The sequence below is a fragment of the Furipterus horrens genome, unplaced genomic scaffold, assembly GCF_987537825.1.
Source record: "Furipterus horrens unplaced genomic scaffold, mFurHor1.1.pri manual_scaffold_1, whole genome shotgun sequence".
Lineage (NCBI taxonomy): Eukaryota > Metazoa > Chordata > Mammalia > Chiroptera > Furipteridae > Furipterus > Furipterus horrens.
Window position 1 is genome coordinate 201,430,989 of NW_028327171.1, and position 20,785 is coordinate 201,451,773.

General features: G+C 37.3%; 1 protein-coding gene across 1 annotated transcript in view; it reads right to left on the reverse strand.

Moving 5' to 3' along the window:
• Positions 1 to 20,785, reverse strand: part of ABCA12 (ATP binding cassette subfamily A member 12) — a 171,433-nt gene that overhangs the window by 150,201 nt on the left and 447 nt on the right. The window contains exon 2 of the mRNA XM_090283410.1: positions 7,244 to 7,337. Coding sequence (XP_090139536.1) covers positions 7,244 to 7,337 — 94 coding nt within the window. The remainder of the gene's footprint in view (positions 1 to 7,243; positions 7,338 to 20,785) is intronic.

The window sequence follows — 20,785 nt, forward strand, 5'->3', positions numbered from 1 at the left end:
AAGTAGAGATGGTGTAGAACAAACAGAAAAAAATATTTAAAAAGCCTGCCACTGTACAATCAACAACTATTCTTTCCTCATTTATTTTTCTCCTGGTTGAATTAAGTTTTACTGCAGTTCAAGGTACTTCCGGTTCTGTGAGGCAACTCTGTGTACTAAGCCTACTCTTAGGCGTTAGTTGGGAAATCCTTTTGTTATATTATCTGGCATTGGGTGTGTCCACCTGCATTGCAAGATAGAACAACAGAATTTCCAGTCAGGAGCTGGAGGCAATGGGCAACTACCAGCAGAAGCTGGAGCCATCCCTGTGCAAGAAGAATGTGATGGAGCCAATGTTTGCCTCCTTCCTGTTTCCTACAGCTCAGTGCAAAGTGCTAGAGGAAGCAAAGTCGCAGTCTAATTCCAATCTCACTTTCTACGGTTTCACTGGGTTCATCTCCATGTTACCATAAAGGGTCACTAATGTTTACATAAAAGCTGTCAACTACTGATTTGCTAGAAGAAGATGTAAATGATGGTATTTGGCTGTGAAATTCAAAAGCTGTTCTGATGTTTTCTGGAACTTAAGCAAGAAGCTGACAGCAAAATCTCTCCCACACAAAAATCTTAGGCATGCATTCATAAGAGCTCTTAGATATTCATGATGGAAATTCCCAGGTGTATCTACCTGGGGAGGATCAGGGGCCTTTATGTTTATTGTTTTCCCCAACATTAGCATTATGGACATTTTTGATAGCACAGTGAGATTTACTCGGATCTGAGACGTCAATATCAAACCCAAAACAAACTAATTCCTTGTCTCTTATTCACTTCAGACTCACACTGAGTTGTTTGGTTTTCCTCTAGTCATCTTTTGGTGAATTTTGTAATTCCATCACCATATGAATTTTTTAAACTGTATCCAATGCTGAGCAATATAATGAATGCCTATTTTGTTTCCTATGTTAGGAATCATGCCGTTTCTAATACGAGTTTGATGTGATGATGTGATTTCTGGTATTAATGTACTATCTCTCCAATGAGTGAGTCAAGATCAAAGCATAAAGCACTCAAAGACCACTATAATCCAATACATCAACAAGAGAGATAAAAAGGAGGCATAATTGAAGTTTGAAGGATAGGGAAAAGCTAAAGGGTAAACCTTAGACGTGAGCTTGTTTTATAATAGACATTGAGGATGATTCATGAACATGTGGGTCCAAGCAGCAACGAGTATCAGATGTGTGGGACACATTCAGACACTGCTTCTTCAGGCGTAGACACAGTGCAGGACAGAGAGAACAGAAAGGTGGGTGGGTTCTGATTATAAAGGTCTGGAAAGCTAGGCAAACAGAACTGGAAACTTGATAGGCCCCAAAAGTAATTTAGGAGACTATCTGATGAGGAAACTTGGAAAAGTGATGGGAGAAATCCAGGCATGAAATAATGAAATTTTGGAACAACAAGTTGCAAGGAAGATGACATTTCACAAGACAGATTCTGACTTCAAGGCTAGTGATTATGGGAGGTGAAGGAAAGGGAGGAGCAAAGATGATTCGGATGTTTCTAACCTGAGAGGCTGCCTAGTGGTGCTGGCGCGTGTGAGAACAGAGAAATTGGATGGGGCAATCCCTGGCAGAGGAAGAATGATGTTGAGCTTCCCAGAACAAAATCTACATTGATTTTGAGCCAATCAAAATAGAAAAGAAAATTATTTACTATGGGTCCCTCACCTATTACTATCGCTATGACTATTAAATCATAAATGTACTGGTGAGCATGTTACACCCAGAATCCTGTCCTCATGCACTTGTCTTCACTTCCATTAAAAAAATTAAGAAGATGCCATTCTAACAGTCAGCAGCAAGAGAGCTGGACAGGAAGAAACCTCACTCCTCTAACTTTCACAGCCCTCACTAGTGAGATGCCTCATAGACCCTTTCAACATGAAAGTACACAATCATTTCCTCTTTATAATTCAGGTAGTATAGTTATAGCATTATGCATGGATCCCACAAACCACCAATTAATCAATAATTTAAATCTTCCTTCTCAATTTTTTCCTGCAGCTGCTGACAAGTAGAAAAACCAGTTGAGTTCATTTTTTCAGTTACATTCAGTCTATGATAGTGCTAATAGGTGGTATAAGGAAGAAAAGAAGATGCCATAAATTCAGATGAGCCAGCCCTTCGTACTGCCATTGTTGGCACTCACGACCTGGATAAAACCACTCTATCTGCAGGTAAAAACAGCACAGTTAAAATCCAGACTCGGTCACAGAGTAACCATGTGAACATTGGTAAATTACTAAACTTTCCTGTGCCTCAGTTTATTCATCTTTAAAATAGGGATCATCAAATTACATAGTTCAGAGAGATGATGTGAGTATAACTAAGGAAATACATGCAAAGCACTTAGCATAGTGTCTGACACATGGTAAAGTGTTCAATAAGTGTTTCCTTATTATTACTTTTATTTGTCTCTGAAGACAAAAAGCATGCAATGGAGGTCAAAAGACATGGTAGGAATGTCAATCTTGTGTTGACCCAAACCACTGAGTCACATCTGGATGGCTGGTATTCAGTATAACTTTATGGTAACACAAATTTGTATATCATTCAGTCAGCAGTTGGCTTTGGCTTTCTCTCAGCCCCTATATTCAGATGTTGGATGGGCAAAATTTATAATCTTCCAACAAGGGAGGGGTGTAAAAAAGTGACAACCTCAAGATAGTTGGGGTTTAATTCAGTGTGTGGTTACACTCGCAGGATATGGTTTCTATTGTGCTTTCAGTGATATTTTCTGCCACTTCAGAAATATTGTTTTTCATTAACTTCATAAAAATGCGACTCCTTATTTGGCAGGACTGAATTTTCGGCGTCCACTTATCTCATTATGGCAGGGTTTTACTGTTCTTGAAAAGTAGTCAGTTCGACAGTCATTAGGAATTGCTCACCAGTACTTTCAGGGGTATTAATGTGGTAAAAGGAGACAAAATTAACTCACTGCACATTATAGCTTGGCTAGCTCTAAATGCATTTTGGAGAGTTTTGTTTTGTTTGCCTTTGCTCCTAACCATGGTATTTTGGCTTTATGTTTGCCTCTTGACAAGCTACTGCATGTAGAGATTATAAGAGGTTGGAATTAATGCAAACTTGGGGCCTCAGTCCATTCCCCACCCCCGCCCTCCGCGTGAATGAGAAGCATCAGGCCCTGCCTGGCAGGCTTTGGAAGCTTTCTTTTCCTGGAACTTATTATCTGCAAAGGCTAGTAACATAAGCTTTGGTAGCAATGCAGAAGGGCTTAAAGGAGAGCAGATGATGCCCAAAGTAAGCATTTTGCTCTGGGCTGGTGCTCACCTCACCGTGCAGGACTGCAGCGGCTTCCTCACCCCAATCCAGACCTTGCCAGAAACGCATCCATCAAATAACGATGGTGGGAGTCCTTTGAGTGGCTAACTAGGTTTGGTCTGAATGATTTATCAGTCCTATAGACCTGCCCGGCTATTCAGAGAATAGAATGTGCCCACAAGATGACAACTCCCGTTCTCACCATGGCTGAGTTTCAGCTGGGGTGTAATCTGAAGTTTCATCTTCCTTTCTCTGTTGCCCAACTAGCGCTGAAGAAGTCACTGTTTCCCAGAAAGGAGTTTTAACTCTTTCAAGCAGGACCTGATTTCTATGGTACCACAACTACAGTGACTCATGCAGAATTTGTCAGACAGAGGCAGAGTTCTACACTGAATGCTAATATATAGGATAACTCTGATACGTATATTGAAATATACCTCTCCCTCTCAGAGAAGGAAAACTCTGATTCCAAAAAACCTCCGCTGCCTTGCGGCATACCTCTTCAGGGGAAAGGCTAAGGGAGTAAACCCCGACAGAAAATCCGGAGCCGGAGTCCCTAAGGCGGTTTGACGTTGTAGTCAACACCGGCAACTCCTGCGGCGCACCTGAAGCCAAGCTGTATTGACTCCGTCTTTCCCTTGGATCCTTCAGCTGCGAAGAGAGGGGGGGTCTGCTGCATGGGCAACAGCAGACTCTCCATATCACCCTGCCCAGGCTCTGTAGCTTCAGCTCCACTGGAGAGGACACTCCAGCGTCATCGCAAGATGTCGATTCAACACGGGAGGAGACAGATACCGTGTCACTCCCGAGTCGGACTGCACAGCCATTCTTGGCGGTGCAGATAGACTCTTAAGAAGCTACACCATCGTCTCTCGAGACAGACGGCTGCCGACGACCTCTCCCTCCTATCTCTTGATTTCGTGATACAGAGAAGAGGTGTTTATATTTCTAATTTCTAATGTTTAGTCTATGTTGGCAAAATCCAAGTAATGCAACATGAGAAATTAGTATGGAATACTAGATGTAAAAAATGTCAGTTCTTCATGGACGTGCACACAGTGTGATGATTGCTGGGGAGAGGGTGGTATAAGGGGACTAAATGGTAATGGAAAAAAAGAATACAATAAAGATTAAACCCCCCTAAAAAAAGAAAAAGAAAAATGTGAGTCCTTGAGCTTAAAACCAGATTCTGGAGCCTAGGTTCAAATCCTGACACCACCATTTGCTGACTGTGCGATTATGCTCAAGGTATTTAATCTCTGTGTGCACTGGGGTTCTCAATGGTGACATGAATAACGTTACCATGACCTAAAAGCCTGGCACAGAGTATAAGATCAAGAAATGTTCATGATTAGTAGCTCATTTTAATCTTTTGGTATAATAGCTATGAGAAACAAAGAAAAATCATAACAACAACAACAAAAAAGAATAAAACTACCTAAATCCAAATTGTCATTTTCAAGTTATTCTCTCTCTACTACAAGAGAAAAGAAAAGGTAACTGTATCTATACTAGTTTTAGGTTCTCTAAATTACTCTACAAAATAGCACCTCCAAATATAAAATTACATTTTATACTTTATTGACTATAGGATGAGTTGAAATCTTGGACAAAATTTGTATTTGGCTCTTTGTATAAGAAAGTAAGATCCTTTATAAATCTCATGGACAAAGAATAAGAAAAGGTATCCTACATTATTGAATGTTGGTAAATTATAGTCTCCCTGGGTCCCAGTGTTCTCATCTTTTTTTTTTTTTTTTTTTAAGTAAAAAATATTTTTTTTTTTTTATTTTTAGAGAGAGAGAGGAAGGAGAGAGAGAGAGAGAATGAGAGAAACATCAACATGTGGTTACCTCTCATGTGTCCTCAACTGGGGACCTGGCCCACAACCCTGGCAGATGCCCTGACTGGGAATCAAACTGGTTACCCTTTGGTTCGAGGCCAGCACTCAATCTGCTGTGTTCGCAGGCCAGCACTCAATCTGCTGAGCCACACCAGCCAGGGCCAGTGTTCTCATCTTTAAAGTGACAGAGCCCCTTCTAGTTCTAATACAAACTAGTAAACTATTTTTTAGACTGAGTCTTACAAGATCTGAGACACTGGCAAAAATATTTTCAGTGTTTGAACTTTCCTATAATTTGTTCTCTCTTACTCACAAACATACATATAATTACCTCATAGCTAATTATCATGAGAGTATGATAATGACCCATAGTAAAAATTGGTATCATCCTCTTTTGGTTATTATATTTTTCCAGATACTCTTAGATTATTAGGTCTATGATGTATTTGTCACAATTTTTCTAATTTTTTCTTTGTAACTTATTATGAATCTCTAAATCCTATCAGGTAGTACCAATTAAATTAAGACTACTCACACACCTCCTATTTCTCCTTGGAAATTAACAGAAAATCCTTAAAAACAAGAAATTGGCAGAAATAAGTTGAGGAAAGGAGCTATAAACTCCTTCTCTCACTATCATTAGCAAATTAATAATTAGCATCTTAAATCAGAATAGTTCAAAGAGTATTTGTCCATATGTAATGAATGCAAGACTTCTGAAGCCTATGCTATTGTACTTAAAATATGCAAGAATATTAATTGTAACAGTATACGATGGAATTAACCTGCTATAAAAAGCTAATATGAGAGGAACAATGGGGAGAAAGTGAGACAACTGTAATAGAAAAACAATAAATGGATTTTTTAAGCTAATATGCACACAATTTAAAGAGAACAAAATTATTCTGTTTTATAAAGAACTTTAAAAACCTCACCAACAGCTCTACACAATTACCTGTGCAAAAGTCCTTTAGGAATCATAAGTTTCTATTCAAATAAAAAAAATTATGTGTTATAGCATCAAGAGCTTAAATGTTACACTAATTGAATTGATATATATGCTGAATTATCTTATTGCATATGATTTAAGTAGATTCCACCATAGCTTTCATCTTATTCTTTAGGACTGAGTGATTGAAAGGGACTGTGCTTTTTAAAATGTCACTAGCTCATTATTCTGTTTATAAATAATTCATCGTAGTATTCCTTTATATAGCAAATGGCTATAATTTATCTGAAATACAGATATTTGATTAATGAGAATCTTTAGAAGATGACTTTTGTGAAACAAGAAGCATCTCACATAAGTTTTACTTAACTAAAAGGGTTTACTTAAGTCAAATATAAGTATTTCTTATTAAAATACTTAAGTATTTCTACTAAGAAAATTATCTCCAAAGTTTAAGAACAAAAGCAAAAGCGACAATGGTCAAATCATTGGGGTTAAAAAGCTCTCCCTCCTCACTTCTGAGGACTTGTCTGAGTTTTTCTGCATTTTTGTTCTGGATCCAAAAGCTAATAATGAACACAGTTGGGCATTGTGCTCAATTTATAACTTGGCAATTACAAAATGTAACTGAAACGGCACTAATTGGAAACCAATCCTCTCTTAGACTGTGTTGATACATTTACACCCCTCCAGTATGTGCCCCGAAGAAAGATAAGAGATTTTTGTTGTAGAACTCTGGGTTTCATTCATTCAGTTGATCAAAGACAAGGCCTATGGTCCCTGCTACAACACAAAACTAAAAGCTGAGATTGCTGCTTGTTTAGGTTGTGCATACCACGGTGAGATCTGAGATAAATAATAAATAGGTAAAAATTTCACAGATCTTTATCTGCTTGCATGTCTCCTTTATGCTTTGTATTTTTCTAGATAAATATTATAGGTTCATTTTTCTAATGAATTAAAAAAAACTAAAGAAAACACATGCTAAGTATTTATATAAATGCTTTCAGAAGGGAACACTGTTCAAAACATAAATTTTAGAATGAAACACTGAAGTAGTATCAAAATAAATTTTAACTAGAATTCAAAAGTTAGAAAAACAAACAAATCTCATTTACTTACAAGTTGGTTTTGCTTTTGGAGGAAATTTGGTCCGGGTAATAGCCAAAATTATGAAAATAATGACTGGCCATAAAATCAAGACAAGTGTCCAAAGCTGCAAAATAATAATAGGAATAAATGTTAATTATATTGCTGGAAAAAAAAAAACTGACAAGAAGTACATCATACTCTAAGATTCCAACACAAGACAAGTATTTTCCTGTAAATATTATTAATAAAAAAGGAGTGCGAGATTCTTTAAAAATAAAAGAGGCCTAGAAATGAATACAAATTTTTTTCCAGACTTAAACTCTTACCATGCCCTTCTGAAGACACCTTTCCACCCACCTACCCCAAGAGTGATGATCTTAAAATTCTAATCTGATCAGTACGGTTGCTTGCTGGATAAGACTTAGTGTTCTGAACAGGACACATACAAAACCCCACCTACCTTACAACTTTCAAAGTCAGCATTTTATGGTCAGCCATAAAGATTAAAGTGGGACATCGGATAATAGTTCAACAAACATTGTTGAGCAACAACAACAAAAATGAGTGAATAAATGAGTCAATGAGTAAACAGGAACTTAAAGTTTTATTCAACAGGCTTCACCGTACAACTATAATAAATAAGATAGAAGCAAGTTCTATGCTTCTATCATAGAACTTAACATACGCTGACCATCAACAAATTTTTTGCCTGGCTCACAAAATAAATTGGAAATTCTTTTATGACAGAAACGGTGTCTTATTGATCCCTGAATTTTCACTGGTACAAAATAGATATTCAAAAATGTATATACTGCATTGACATTCTATTAGGGAATTTCACTGTAAGACATTTTAAGAGTGGCTTTTCTCTCCATGTAGATATGATTCAGTTCATAAGACATTAACTGCTTAATATTTTACAAACAAAATTATTCAAATGTGTATTTACAAGAACATTAACTGTGATATGCAAACAGTTATAGCACTCCAACCAAACCCAACAGAATAAACCTTGCCTATAATTCATAAAGTAAAACTTGGAATTATGTTTCTGCCTGGTTATGATCAGACTTGTTATTATTCCTCCCCCTACTTTTTCAGAGACAATTTGCTTCTTCCAAACCTCAAAATACTGGTTAGGGCTCTTTAATTCTCCAAAACAATCTAGACCCATCCAATGATTGATCCTTAAGAAGCTCCTAACTTAATTTCCCATGAAAATCTCCATTGTGTGTCTAGTAACACTGCCCTCCTTGCTAGAAGGCCTGTCACCAACTTCTTAGACTTTGGGTTTAAGTGCAAGTTTTTTAAAAAGGAAGAAGTCAACTGTTGATGTAAGGAGTCCCAGAGTGCTGGGTTTGATCATAGCCAAAAACTTCCCAGACTGGTCTAACAGCCTAATCTATACAGCCCTTCTCAACTATTAAGATGCATACCCAGTCATCTAAGGATCTTGGACACAGAGAGCATCGGATTCTGTAGATCAGACATAGAGACAGAATCCTGCATTTCTAACGAGCTCCAGGTGGGTGCTGCTGGTGCACACCTGGGGAGAGCAGTTCCACATTCACATCACCCACCTAACAAGCAGGATTGTTTATAAGGTCCTGGAATGTTTTTGTTGGAAAGTTTCTTTGAGATCAACTAATGGGTAGGATTCAGGGCTTTCATAAACTTGGATAGGAAAATATATATATTGCATTTTTTATTTTCTCTAGCTTGTGATTGAACTTTAGCATTTCCATTGATGATGGATGTAAGCTATGAATCACAATGTAATTAGAAGTACCCATGACTTGGTCACCAACAGAAATCACAGATACTTTCAAATCACATTAGTGTTGTGGCAGATACCTCAAAGTTCTCTTTACACTTACCATGACATTAAAATTACAGTAGTTATGGGTTCATGCTATGTATTTATTTAATGCTGTTATAAAGAAACACATATTACCATGTCCTAAATTTTCTTTTAAATACCTTAATAACTTAATTTCAATATAATTCATTTTATTTATAATCCCATTTATTCTTAGAAGAGCCATATGTTTCTCAAGGCTGCCAAAGACGTCCATAGCATAGAAGAGGTAAACAAGCCTTGATCTGATCCAACTCCCTTATTTATTCTCTGGGGTACAGAAGGTCAGCATCATTTATCCAAAGTCATCTACCCAGTTGGGAAGCAGAGAAGAGGACAAGAATCTGAATATCAAAACACTGAGGCTAGGATTTTTAAAAAATTATCATACTGTTCTGAGAAACAAATAAGAAAGAATTACAGAAAGTATATTGGAAAATGCAGGAGCTATAAAAAATAAGATGTGTTATTATTCTAGCCTTGTCTCTGAAATACTTGAAAATTAAAGTTTGTTCTTCAAAGATACTAGATATGATACAAGGTACCATTTTTATTCTAAGTGATTTATTTGAAATGTAGATGGTAAAGAATTAAGGTTAAAAAATGTAATTTCTGTGGATTTACTTCTCTTTTATCAGAGGCCATAGTTATTCTTTGAAAAATAAAAAGCTCATCTGAGCAGGTTTAGTGCCCCATTGCCACTTTCAGGAGCATCTATTCATTTTTCTACAGTAACCTCATAAGAAATCAGTGCACAACTGAGACCAATTGTACCACTGCAAATGTACATTCACATTCAGATAAGGGGCACACCTGGTGGGATATCTTTAAGTGGTCTTTTGGTTGATCTGATTTGATGGCTTCATGAAGATGTTTTGGTGAATTTTGTAATTAATTTTACACACAATTTAAATACAGACCAAAACATAAACTATATCAGGGAGTTGAAGGAAACTTTGACTGTTACAGGTAAAAACTACATCAAGCCCATGAGCTATCTATTATCACAAGATTTCCCCTGAGATTGTGGATCAGAGAGGTTTGCACAACATTTCTGCATACTGCATTTTAGAAGGATAATAAATACAAAAACGCTCACACTGTGATCGCAGGAATGTTAAGGCTGACAAGTTAATCACAGAAGCAAGAAATAAACAAAATTCAAATCTTCATAGCAGCAGGATTGCTCTCAACACCATTCTAAATATTATCATAAATAACCTAGAATCAAATGTGGTGTCAAGGATCCAAATACTAAACTGATGAGTCATGGCTTTTCTTTGTGTTTGTTTAGAGAAAGGGCTAATATATTGATCTTATATGTATAAATATTGGAACACTTGAAAACTTTGGGAAAAGCAGCTTTTAACATTTTCATATTTTGCTGATATTTTAATTTACCCCACACTTTTCTCTAAATCTCATTTGTCTTCCATCCCCTCTGCATTCCTGAGGTGGAAGGGCTTAGGCCTTCCAACCAGTTTACAGTTCCTTAGTGGGCCATGGCATTTGACCCCTTTTATTTCTTCAGGGATTAGTTTCTATTGAGGTGTCCCATTCTTTCCTTTTCCCTTCCATTTTTCCCCCAAAACATTCAGGGCCTGAAAGTCCTTAGGTGGTGCCCAGCAAGATAAGTCCATGCTAGGACTGGGGGACCCACAGCGACGCAATGAGGGAGTTGGGTCCCTGGCAAGCCAAAATGGACCCCCACAGTGCAGCAACCAGATGTGGGGTATCAGAGCTGAAGTTGAGTAAGGAAAGTGCCTGTTCTGGGTAAAGAGCAGACAATTGGTTTCATAGAGCGAGGCAGACTTAAAAGGTAAATATCCCCTACAAGAGGGGGCAGGTTTCTCACTATCTATCAGGGGAATTACAAACATGGAAAAGGAGAAAACTAGAATGAACTCTTTAGTGTTAGGTTAGAATTAAGTATGTGAGTAGGAACTCCTGATTTCCAAAATGTATAAACAGACATGAAATATTGCTATGAATGTATATATAACTTCTTTCTTCTTTCTTTCTTTCTTTCTTCCTTCCTTCCTTCCTTCCTTCCTTCCTTTCTTTCTTTTCTTTCTTTTCTTTCTTTCTCTTTCCTTCCTTCCTTCCTTCCTTCCTTCCTTCCTTCCTTCCTTCCTTCCTTCCTTCCTTCCTTCCTTTCTTTCTTTCTTTCTTTCTTTCTTTCTTTCTTTCTTTCTTTCTTTCTTTCTTTCTTTCTTTTCTTTCTTTCTTTCTTTCTTTCCTTCTGGTTCCACAAGTTGTTTCTGCCTCATTGTGTACTTTCTCTGTCCCAGTCTGGAAAATACCCAATTTCCAGGAAATGTGAGCTTCTTTTAGTGGACAGGTGAGTGTGCTTGTTGCTATTGGGATGCCACTGTTTCCAAGCCTAGACAGAGCCACAGAATACATGTAGAATGTATGCAGACACATAGATAGATGATAATAGATGAGAGAGAGAAAGAGAGAGGGAGAGAGAGAGAGAGAGAGAGAGAGAGAGAGAGAGAGAGAGAGAGAGTTTACACCCCTTGCACTAGAGTGGTTTGAAATTGGTTGTGTCCAAAATGAATAACAGTGATTATCATTATAATTTTCAAATTGCAATAGGAATTCCTTCTCTAACTCTGGAAATTAATAAAAGTAAAACATTTAAGGTAAAGATTCTCCATTCCCCTTCTGAGAATCAAAGTCTTGGGGAGTCTTAAGGACACTTAGGATTTAACATACACTATAGTGATCATTTATTATTATTATTATACAATAAAAAATGACTGAGCACGTACTGTATACTGTACACTAGGCATTGAGGAGAGAGTAATGAAAATTTTCAGTCTTTTGAGAAAAAACTTAAAAATAATTATAACCAAACATAGAAGATAATGCTAAGACATAGGAAGTAATGAGTGCAGGAGAAAGATAAAGCAAGGGGAGCTGATTCTAAAACCTGAAAGATGGAAAGGGTCAAGCAGAAGGAAAGATCTATGTGTTGGGTGGAGTGTGAAAAAGAAGTGGGAGTCTTTTCAGCAGAGATAACAGTTACGTGAAGACTCACAGATGGAAAAGAGGGTGAAATATTACAGGAAAAGAAATAAGTCCAGAATGACTGGTGCATTAAGAGTCAAGGAAAATATCTCTGCCACATGCTTATCCAACCTTTATAAATGCTTCTAGTGACTGGAAATTAACTATTTCATAAGACTTCTTTATTATTGAACAACTCATATTTTCTGACTTTTCTGGCTTATATCAAGGTGATATCTTCCTTATTTTGACTAACTTTCATTTGCCTTGGTTTGGTATCCTCTTTCACATCAGAATTCAACAGGTATTTGAAGAGAAACAAAGTCCTTTCTCTTCCTGGGTACCAATTCAGTTCCTTCAACAATCCCTGTTAACTGTGGTTTCAAAATATCTTTCCCACCCTAAGTTCCTGTGGTCAAGTGGTCCCCTTACAATTATGTCAGAATTCAATATGATACCCCAAATGATAATAGCTAATAGTTATTGATTGCTTAGAATGTGCAAGGTGCTATGTTAAACACTTAATCGTCGTCGGCAGCCGTCCGTCTCGAGAGACGATGGTGTAGCTTCTTAAGAGTCTATCTGCACCACCGAGAATGGCTGTGCAGTCCGACTCGGGAGTGACACGGTATCTGTCTCCTCCCGTGTTGAATCGACATCTTGCGATGATGCTGAAGCTACAGAGCCTGGGCAGGGTAATATGGAGGGTCTGCTGTTGCCCATGCAGCAGACCCCCCCTCTCTTCGCAGCTGAAGGGTCCAAGGGAAAGACGGAGTCAATACAGCTTGGGTTCAGGTGCGCCGCAGGAGTTGCCGGTGTTGACTACAACGTCAAACCGCCTTAGGGACTCCGGCTCCGGATTTTCTGTCGGGGTTTACTCCCTTAGCCTTTCCCCTGAAGAGGTATGCCGCAAGGCAGCGGAGGTTTTTTGGAGTCAGAGTTTTCCTTCTCTGTAAACACTTAATATGCATTATCTTATTTAATATAATCACTTCATTTCCTCTTGCAGGTGGGACGTTGGAAGCTTAAAGGACTAAATAAGGCTTCATCCCATAAAACACTAAATGGTAGAGCTGATCTTTGAACCCAGGGTGCCTGGCTTCAGCACCTGCTCCATGAACCTATGTAGCCAAACCACTACAAAACAGATTTCTAGCTCTCTTTGCCCTCAATACTATACTTTTATTAGTTTAGCCCATAAGGACATTAAACATAATTTAAAAGTCATTTTGTAACCTTAAATCATAAGTTTTTATTACAAACTTGAAAATAAAATTTGCCCAACCTTCCATAAAGTACCCTGTCTCTTCCTTCCTCTTTTATTCCTACCTTTGTGGATTGTCCCTTATGTCAAGGATGACTGCTACTTGATGGGAACAGGAGTATCCCCAAGTTAACATTCTGAAGTAAGAGCTCGGTACTTTAGATCTGGAATAAACCTTAGCTCAACCCCCAAAAGAAGAAAACAAAAGTGGCAAGCATTCTCAGCTAATTGAGCCTTTCTTGCCTATTAACACTTCCATCCATATGAATGACCCATTTGGAAACTGGCATTAAGAACTTTTTCTGAAATCTGCACTTACAGATTATAATACATTGTGGAGATTGGTAAACTTTCGATAGTGGGCATGAAAACAACATATTTCTGTTGGGCTTTAAGCGAACTTATTTCTCTATTGCTCTTATTTCTAAAACATTTTTACTTTACTTTTATTGATTGACTAATAAAATGTACATGTCTGCTGTGACAAGCACCATAACCAAAAGGTAGATCTTTTTTTTTTTTTTTTTTTTAACAATTAAAAGGTAATAGGGGAGTAAATGGTATAGACCCAGACGAGATAAAAGGACCTGGGATGTTCTAACACATAGTTGAAGCCTAGTTTATTTTCATATGATTCAGAATTTTAAATTTGGGGATTAGAATTTAATCCTAAATTGTCTTCATCCAAAAATTATTTTAATACATAGAGCAATCTGCTTCAAGATTTGGAAGCTAGGTCTTCCTTTTTCTCTAGTCACTCTGAGGGGAAGTTATATGAGCAAAGTGGGGGTTGGGAAGGAAGATCCAGACTTGATCCAAGGTGTTAGGAGTTTGTCAAGTTGTGAGAATATCTGTGATACAAAGAAAATAGTTCTATTCACTGAGCTAAAGTGTGATCCACTAGATAAAGTTATAGAAGCAAATAAACAGCTGATATTAATTTTTCTTCCTCATGTTTTAAGTTTGGAATTACCTTCTACTTCTATAGACATTGGAAGTCACTCCTTGATATGCTATTCAGAACCTGTCTTCTTAATAAACTCTTACCTTACACTCTCTAGTCTTCCCGTTTCTTTGCTGTGCCAGGACTCTTTCCCATCATTAACTAGCATCTCATTAGATGAGCCTCCCTATTGCTAACCATTTCCAGCAGAATGTATTTCCATTTTCCCATTATTTTTAGAGTTACATTACAAACCCAGCAGGATAGCAAGTACACCTAATTGATTTTCTCTATTACCTAACATTTCTGTTCATGAGTACTGTGTTTTTTTTCACACTTTTAGTATTCATTTTTGCAACTGAGGAAAGTGGCATAAATGGAGCCATCTAAAAATGGAGTAAGAACCACCATCCTATAGAAAGGGCTTTGTACATCTTGCTCTTTGAACCTTTGAAATATTTGACTTTGGAAAGATAACCTTTGGCTAGGGCAGAGTAGCGCTGTCTTCCATACAACTGTGTATAGTGCTAATAGGAAACTGGACATCCCGACTATAAGGACCCAAAATTAAAGACATCCTTTAGAATCAGTAAATAGCCGGGTAGAGTTAAAGAAGAATTTAGCTTACCGGCACCCACAGAAGTTCCTTCCATCTATTCATCTAATTATTTCCCTTCACTTTCTCATAAAAACTCATTGCCTACACCCCATAATCAGAACACAATTTTGGTTTCTGCTTAAATCAGTGCTTCTTGGTTAACTCTTTTTTGATCTCAAATAAATGCTTCTTGCCTCTCACTTTGGCTTTTGATTTTCAGGTTAACAAATATGGTGTCAAAATTGGGACCTGAAGCCATCTTACCTGCATGAACCAGAGTCCCCTGGAACCAGGTAAGATACCCAAATGAGCCTCTGTTGTGCTCACCTCTCCATGGACCAGCCACTTCCACAAGTTGTGAATTCTCTCAAGCTCCTGACCTCCCTCCATTTTCATTGAGGTCAGTGACTTTCTTTGAGATCAGAAGGGGAAATTCCCTCAGTGAAGCATTGCCATGGGGACAATTGTCCCTGGGCCCATATGATGCTGCCACAGGAAACTGGCTACCACATGAGAAATTTTCTTCAGGAAGGGCTTCTTTTCTGCTTGCGAGAAGTTCCCTGGGTGTTGAGCAGCTCACAGGGATTTAGTTTTTCCCCTCGTGGGTGAGTACAAATTTTTGTTGCATGTTCTTTTCTTTGTCTCTGTCTGTCATGTTGTTTGTCGTAAGAAAGAGACTCCAAAGGCATAAATTCTATAAACTTGGTCTGACCCATGCAAACTGACAAGTTTTGCAGATCTCACCAGCCCAGCGTCCATTTAAAGAGATTTTATTGTGGATTAAATGCACGTGAGGTAAAAGCTATTGGTAAGGGAAGCTCGGAAGAAAAAGCTGCAAAATTAGTGGACATGGGTAGAGCATTGGCAAGCCAGAAAGACACTAGACACCTCAAAAAAAGGCACCTGTGGTAAGGTGATCATGAATTGGGTTAGAAGCCAGTCGATGTGGTACCTTACGTACAGGGTTCCCAGCCTAACCAAATGAGTAGGGAAGGTCACTTCCTGGCAGACACAGGAACCTCAGGATATCTTGGGGCCCTTGAGACTTCACTGCAGGTAAAGTCTGATGGCAAGTATTTGGCTTGGCCTCTTAACCTCAAAAGGCTGTTAAAAGTTCAATCTCAAGATTTCTTATTGAAAGGTCCAGCAAAGGATATTTAAAAGAGCCTATATAGTCAATTGCTATATCTGATGCATTTATGTAGATAATCAGGCCAACTTTATTAAAACTAAACTTAATTATACCAAAACTAATTTGCTTGCAAAATATGTTTGGTAAAAATTGGATAATCATAGAGAGAGAAAGAAAATATATTTCAATAGAAGCTGTAATATACACTTACGGAAACCTGTTCTGTTAAATGTCTTTAAGGTTTTGTTTTCCACCTGTAAACTGGATTAGATTTTGAATTATTTTAGTTTGCTCAAATATTTGGCTATAACTCTTCAAACTAATGTTTCCAAATTTTCTCCCACTTTTGACTTGGAATCATTGAGAACTAATGTTGCCATTTTCCTGGAAGCCCTGCAAACAGACTGTAAACAACTTGATATAACTTCACAGAAATCACCACAAATGCTCATGCTTGAACAATCTTCATGCCTCATGTTGTGTAAGCCACCCAGGAAGTTCACCCAAACAATGAATGACATCATCAGAGACATTTCAAACTGCAAAAGATGCTTCAACTTTGACACCTACGGTTTTTCTTGACTGGCTTCCCCCTCAGCTCAGAAACTAGTTTCTTTCCATCAACCTTTGTTTTTCTTTTGTTTCCATGGAAATGTCTCTTACTAAAAACCTCACTGCTGACACTCCATTGCCCTTGAACTTCTCAGGGGCTACGCTCAGGCATTTCTTCTTACTCAGTCCTATTCTCCAAATCAACTTAGCATTTTGTTTGTCATTTCAAAAATTCTTATTATAAAATTTTGTCTGCTTTACATAGCTGGATGTTGTAAAGGCACCACTTGGATAGTGAGTGATTGCTTCAAGTTTTGAGATAATTACTAAGGCCTATGAGACTTCATATGAAAAACCTCAAGGAACTAACTGCAGAAAGAAGATGTTTGCCCTTAAAGAAACATGGCACTAAGACCTACCTTTATTCTGGTGCTCTCGTTGCTTAAACGTGGCCTACAACTCCTAAGGAAACCACTTTCCCTTCTACATGGGACATGGCATACTGGAAACGAGCCTTCCCAACAACAGATCAATGAAGACTTCAACAACTGACCCGTGTTGCTTTCCATTGGTTGATCAGCAATGCTTTCAAGAAAAGATCTCAGTTAAAAGGGAGAAATAAGAAAAAGAAAAGAAATGGAGCCATTTCTAAGTTAAGTCAGAGCCACCACCATCCCAGACAGAAGGTCATGCATGCCTTGCTCCTTGAAACTTTGAACTGTTTGACTTTGGCAAAGTAACCTTTGGACTGAGCCAGAGCAGCCTCGTCTTCCAAACAACTGTTTGTAGAACTAACAGGAAAGCGGAAATCCTGACCACGGAGACTGAAGATTAAAGACCTTCTTTCAAATCAGTAAACAGCCATGTAGAGCAAATGAATAACTTAGCTTATTAACACCAATGGAAATGCCTTCCTTTTTCATGTAATTGTTTCTCTTCCCTTCCTTTGCCTGGGCTTTTTATTTTTTAGGTTAACAATGTAACTGAGAATTGATAGTACCACTAATATTTTTTTAAAATAGCACTAAGGCCTCCTTGGCAAATATGATGTTTTTGCTGGTGAGCTGAACTCTAAACAGAAATTAGAGACTATTGGGAAAGGAAACAGCTCAGGAGCAACAGGGAAGCAGCAGGAAGAAATAGAAAGAATAGATCTATCTTTGAAACCTTAAATTCACTGTGTGACCTTGGACAAACCTTGAATACTCTGAAACTCTATAAAATAAAAACATTTAGATAATCTCAACTATTCCGGAATTCTGATATTTATGTTGTTGTTTTTTTTTTTTTAATACAGAAACATTTACTCTAAGAACAATTTTGAGGGTGATCACCTCAAAAATGAAAGATCACGCCTTCCTTTTTCTGCAACCAAATTCAACATTTAGCTTACCCCATTGTGATTCTGTTTCTGAGACTGCATATCTGTTTGAAATTCTCTCATTTTCTATGGGAGTGTCTATTTTTACAATGTTTCCTTAGGAATCCCAACTCTATTATTTTGAGTATATCTTCTTTGTGTTTCTTTTTTCTTCTTTCTCATATATCATTTGTTTCTCCATTAATAGATTCCTAACTTCTTCATTTACAAACTGTCTTTCCCATTACTTTGCTTGGTGATAGAAGCTCTTGAAAATAGACTGGAGGAGAATGTCATAGGGGTGATGCTAGTTTTGTTTTGTTTTTTGTTTTTTGTTTTTGTTTTGACATTAAGTAAGGACTATACATTTTCAGTGTCACACATACCAAATTCTGTTTTCCTCTGTACAAAACATATATATTTTAAAGTACATATTCAGGACAATTACAAACATAGACATTATAATTGCTTGATGGAGGACATAGCCCAGTTCCTACTGAAAGATTATGTCCTCTCCTTAAATTTATATATATATCTGTTTTTCAAATTCTCTGTCTTCTAATGTGTCTATATTTCTTATTTTCTTTCATTTCATTTCCTTTTAGATCTTTAATCCTAACTTTCCAACCTCTTGATGTTCTGATTCTTCTCTCTTAATTAACATTGGTCCACATATATCCTTTCTACTGTGTCTTCAAGTCTTCTTCTCCACTTACCAAAATATAGAGTTAGTCCTAGGCAAAAATACGGGGAAAGAAATAGGCCTTTCCTTGCCCTTTCACCTTCCATTTGGAATTGTCTTTCTTTCTCCATTTGGCACCACTATTTTCTAAAGGTCTCCTGTGTCCCTGTGGTTGGTCAAAATGGATTCAGGAGAGTTCTCTTTATTATCCCAGATTCTGGACTTTTTCTAATCACTCCTTCTGTAACAAAAACGTTTCTGCCCCAGGTCCTATTCTCTCCAGGTGTACTTAGCTTCATTTGATGTCCCCAAATAAATGGATAGCTTATGTGTTCTCTTTCCCTAGGAAAAAGTGTAATTAACAGGGGCTTCTTAGGCATTTTGGCTAAGTGGGAGTAATATAAAGTATCAGAGTGAAAACATTTTAACGTACCTAACTTCCATCTCTAAATATGCCATGTCCAGCAGAAATAGACTAAAATAGAAAAAACTCTATAGTAGAAAACTAATATACCGGCTACATTACAGATAAAGAAGAAACTTATTAAAATTTCTAAGGATAAAATTTCTCAATGAAATATTATATTCACCTGAAGGTTTTGTTTTTAATTTGTAGGTAAAATAGAATTGTAAGAAGAATATGAAATTTCAGCATTCTGTTCATCAGCAATAAGTGATATATTTTCAGTCCCTCTATGCTTCTATTTTAAACTATTAAGTGTTCATCACTTAATAACTTTACGATATATAAATTTCTTTCTCTCTCCCACAACTCCTTCTTCTGGATTTCCTTTCATCATTACATCAAATAAAATATGACAGCCATATTGCCCCAAATCTCTCCGTAACCAATTTGCCAGGTGTTTGGCATCATTTATAAAGCAATTTGAAATACATTAGCACATTTTGTTCTCACTACCCTATGAGAGATATGCCAGAGGTCTTATGCTCATTTTAAAAAGGGGAGAGCCAGAGCTCAGGGAAATTGTGATATGCGACTCAAGTTCTGTAGTGGGTAAAGAGCAAACCAAGAACGCAGCTCTTGTGTTTTGACCACAGTCACCTCCCCAGACACTTTTCCTGCTGAATTCCACACAGAACCTATCATGGGATTATTATGAGAAGTTTTACTTTTGTGTCGCTTTCAGTTAAAAAGCAGTGAAATAAAAATAGCAATAATTTAAAATTTTATGTCCAAACCAACACCCATGAAATCACATAATGCCTTATGATTTTAAACTCTACCCACCAAATTCACAACAGTGAGTGAACATTTACTTCTCCCTCTTAATATATACATCAGAACACTTAAGAAAAGAGTCAGGCACTATAAGCGAACCTAGAATGAGATAAGGTGCGGAGATAGAATGTTGGTTTCTATGACACATACTATTTACACAATATTTACATTATTCACTTAAGGCTGGGAATTACCACTCTAAAATGAAGTATATTGAGTGCCTTTTTGGATTTCTCTGGGTTTCAACATTCTTCCCAGTATGTAGCAACTCACAAAAGCCAATTCCTTCCTCGGGATCCTATCTGATGAGGATCTAATAGCTAGCTTTGTAATTTAAAAAGCAAACATGGATGTAAGAGCATACAAAAAATGTTGCAATGAGCAGAGAAGACAGACTGTAGCAGTAAAGTTAAGTGATTCGTAATACTCTGGAAATATGGCACACACTTCCTTGGCGTGTCTAGTAAATAATTTTTGTATAACTAAAATTTCTTAGAAGCTTTTCTACACCAGCAGCCTTCAGAGTATTTCTTGTCTATATCTTACTTTTCAACCAAGCTTTCTATTGCTTTGGTTTTCAAGTATATTTCTCTCCCGTTTGATTGTACCCTTAATCCAATACATTTTTTTTTTTTTTCATCTCATTTTTAACTAAATTCAGTAAGAAAGTTTCTTAAAGCATCTTGGCCAGAAACTTAGAATTCAACACTAGTTCCAATTCAACCAGTGAACAAAATACAGCCTTTCCTTTGCCCAGGACATATCCTGGTTTATTCTTTTACTGAACTCAAAAGGCTGCTGTAGGGGCAAGCTTAGACTTGTGCCTTTCACTCGAAGACGGATGCAGGGATGGTTTCTAAATACCTTATTTCCTGCTTTAACGATCAAATTAAAAGCCTTCTCTTTTTACCTCATCATCATCATCACG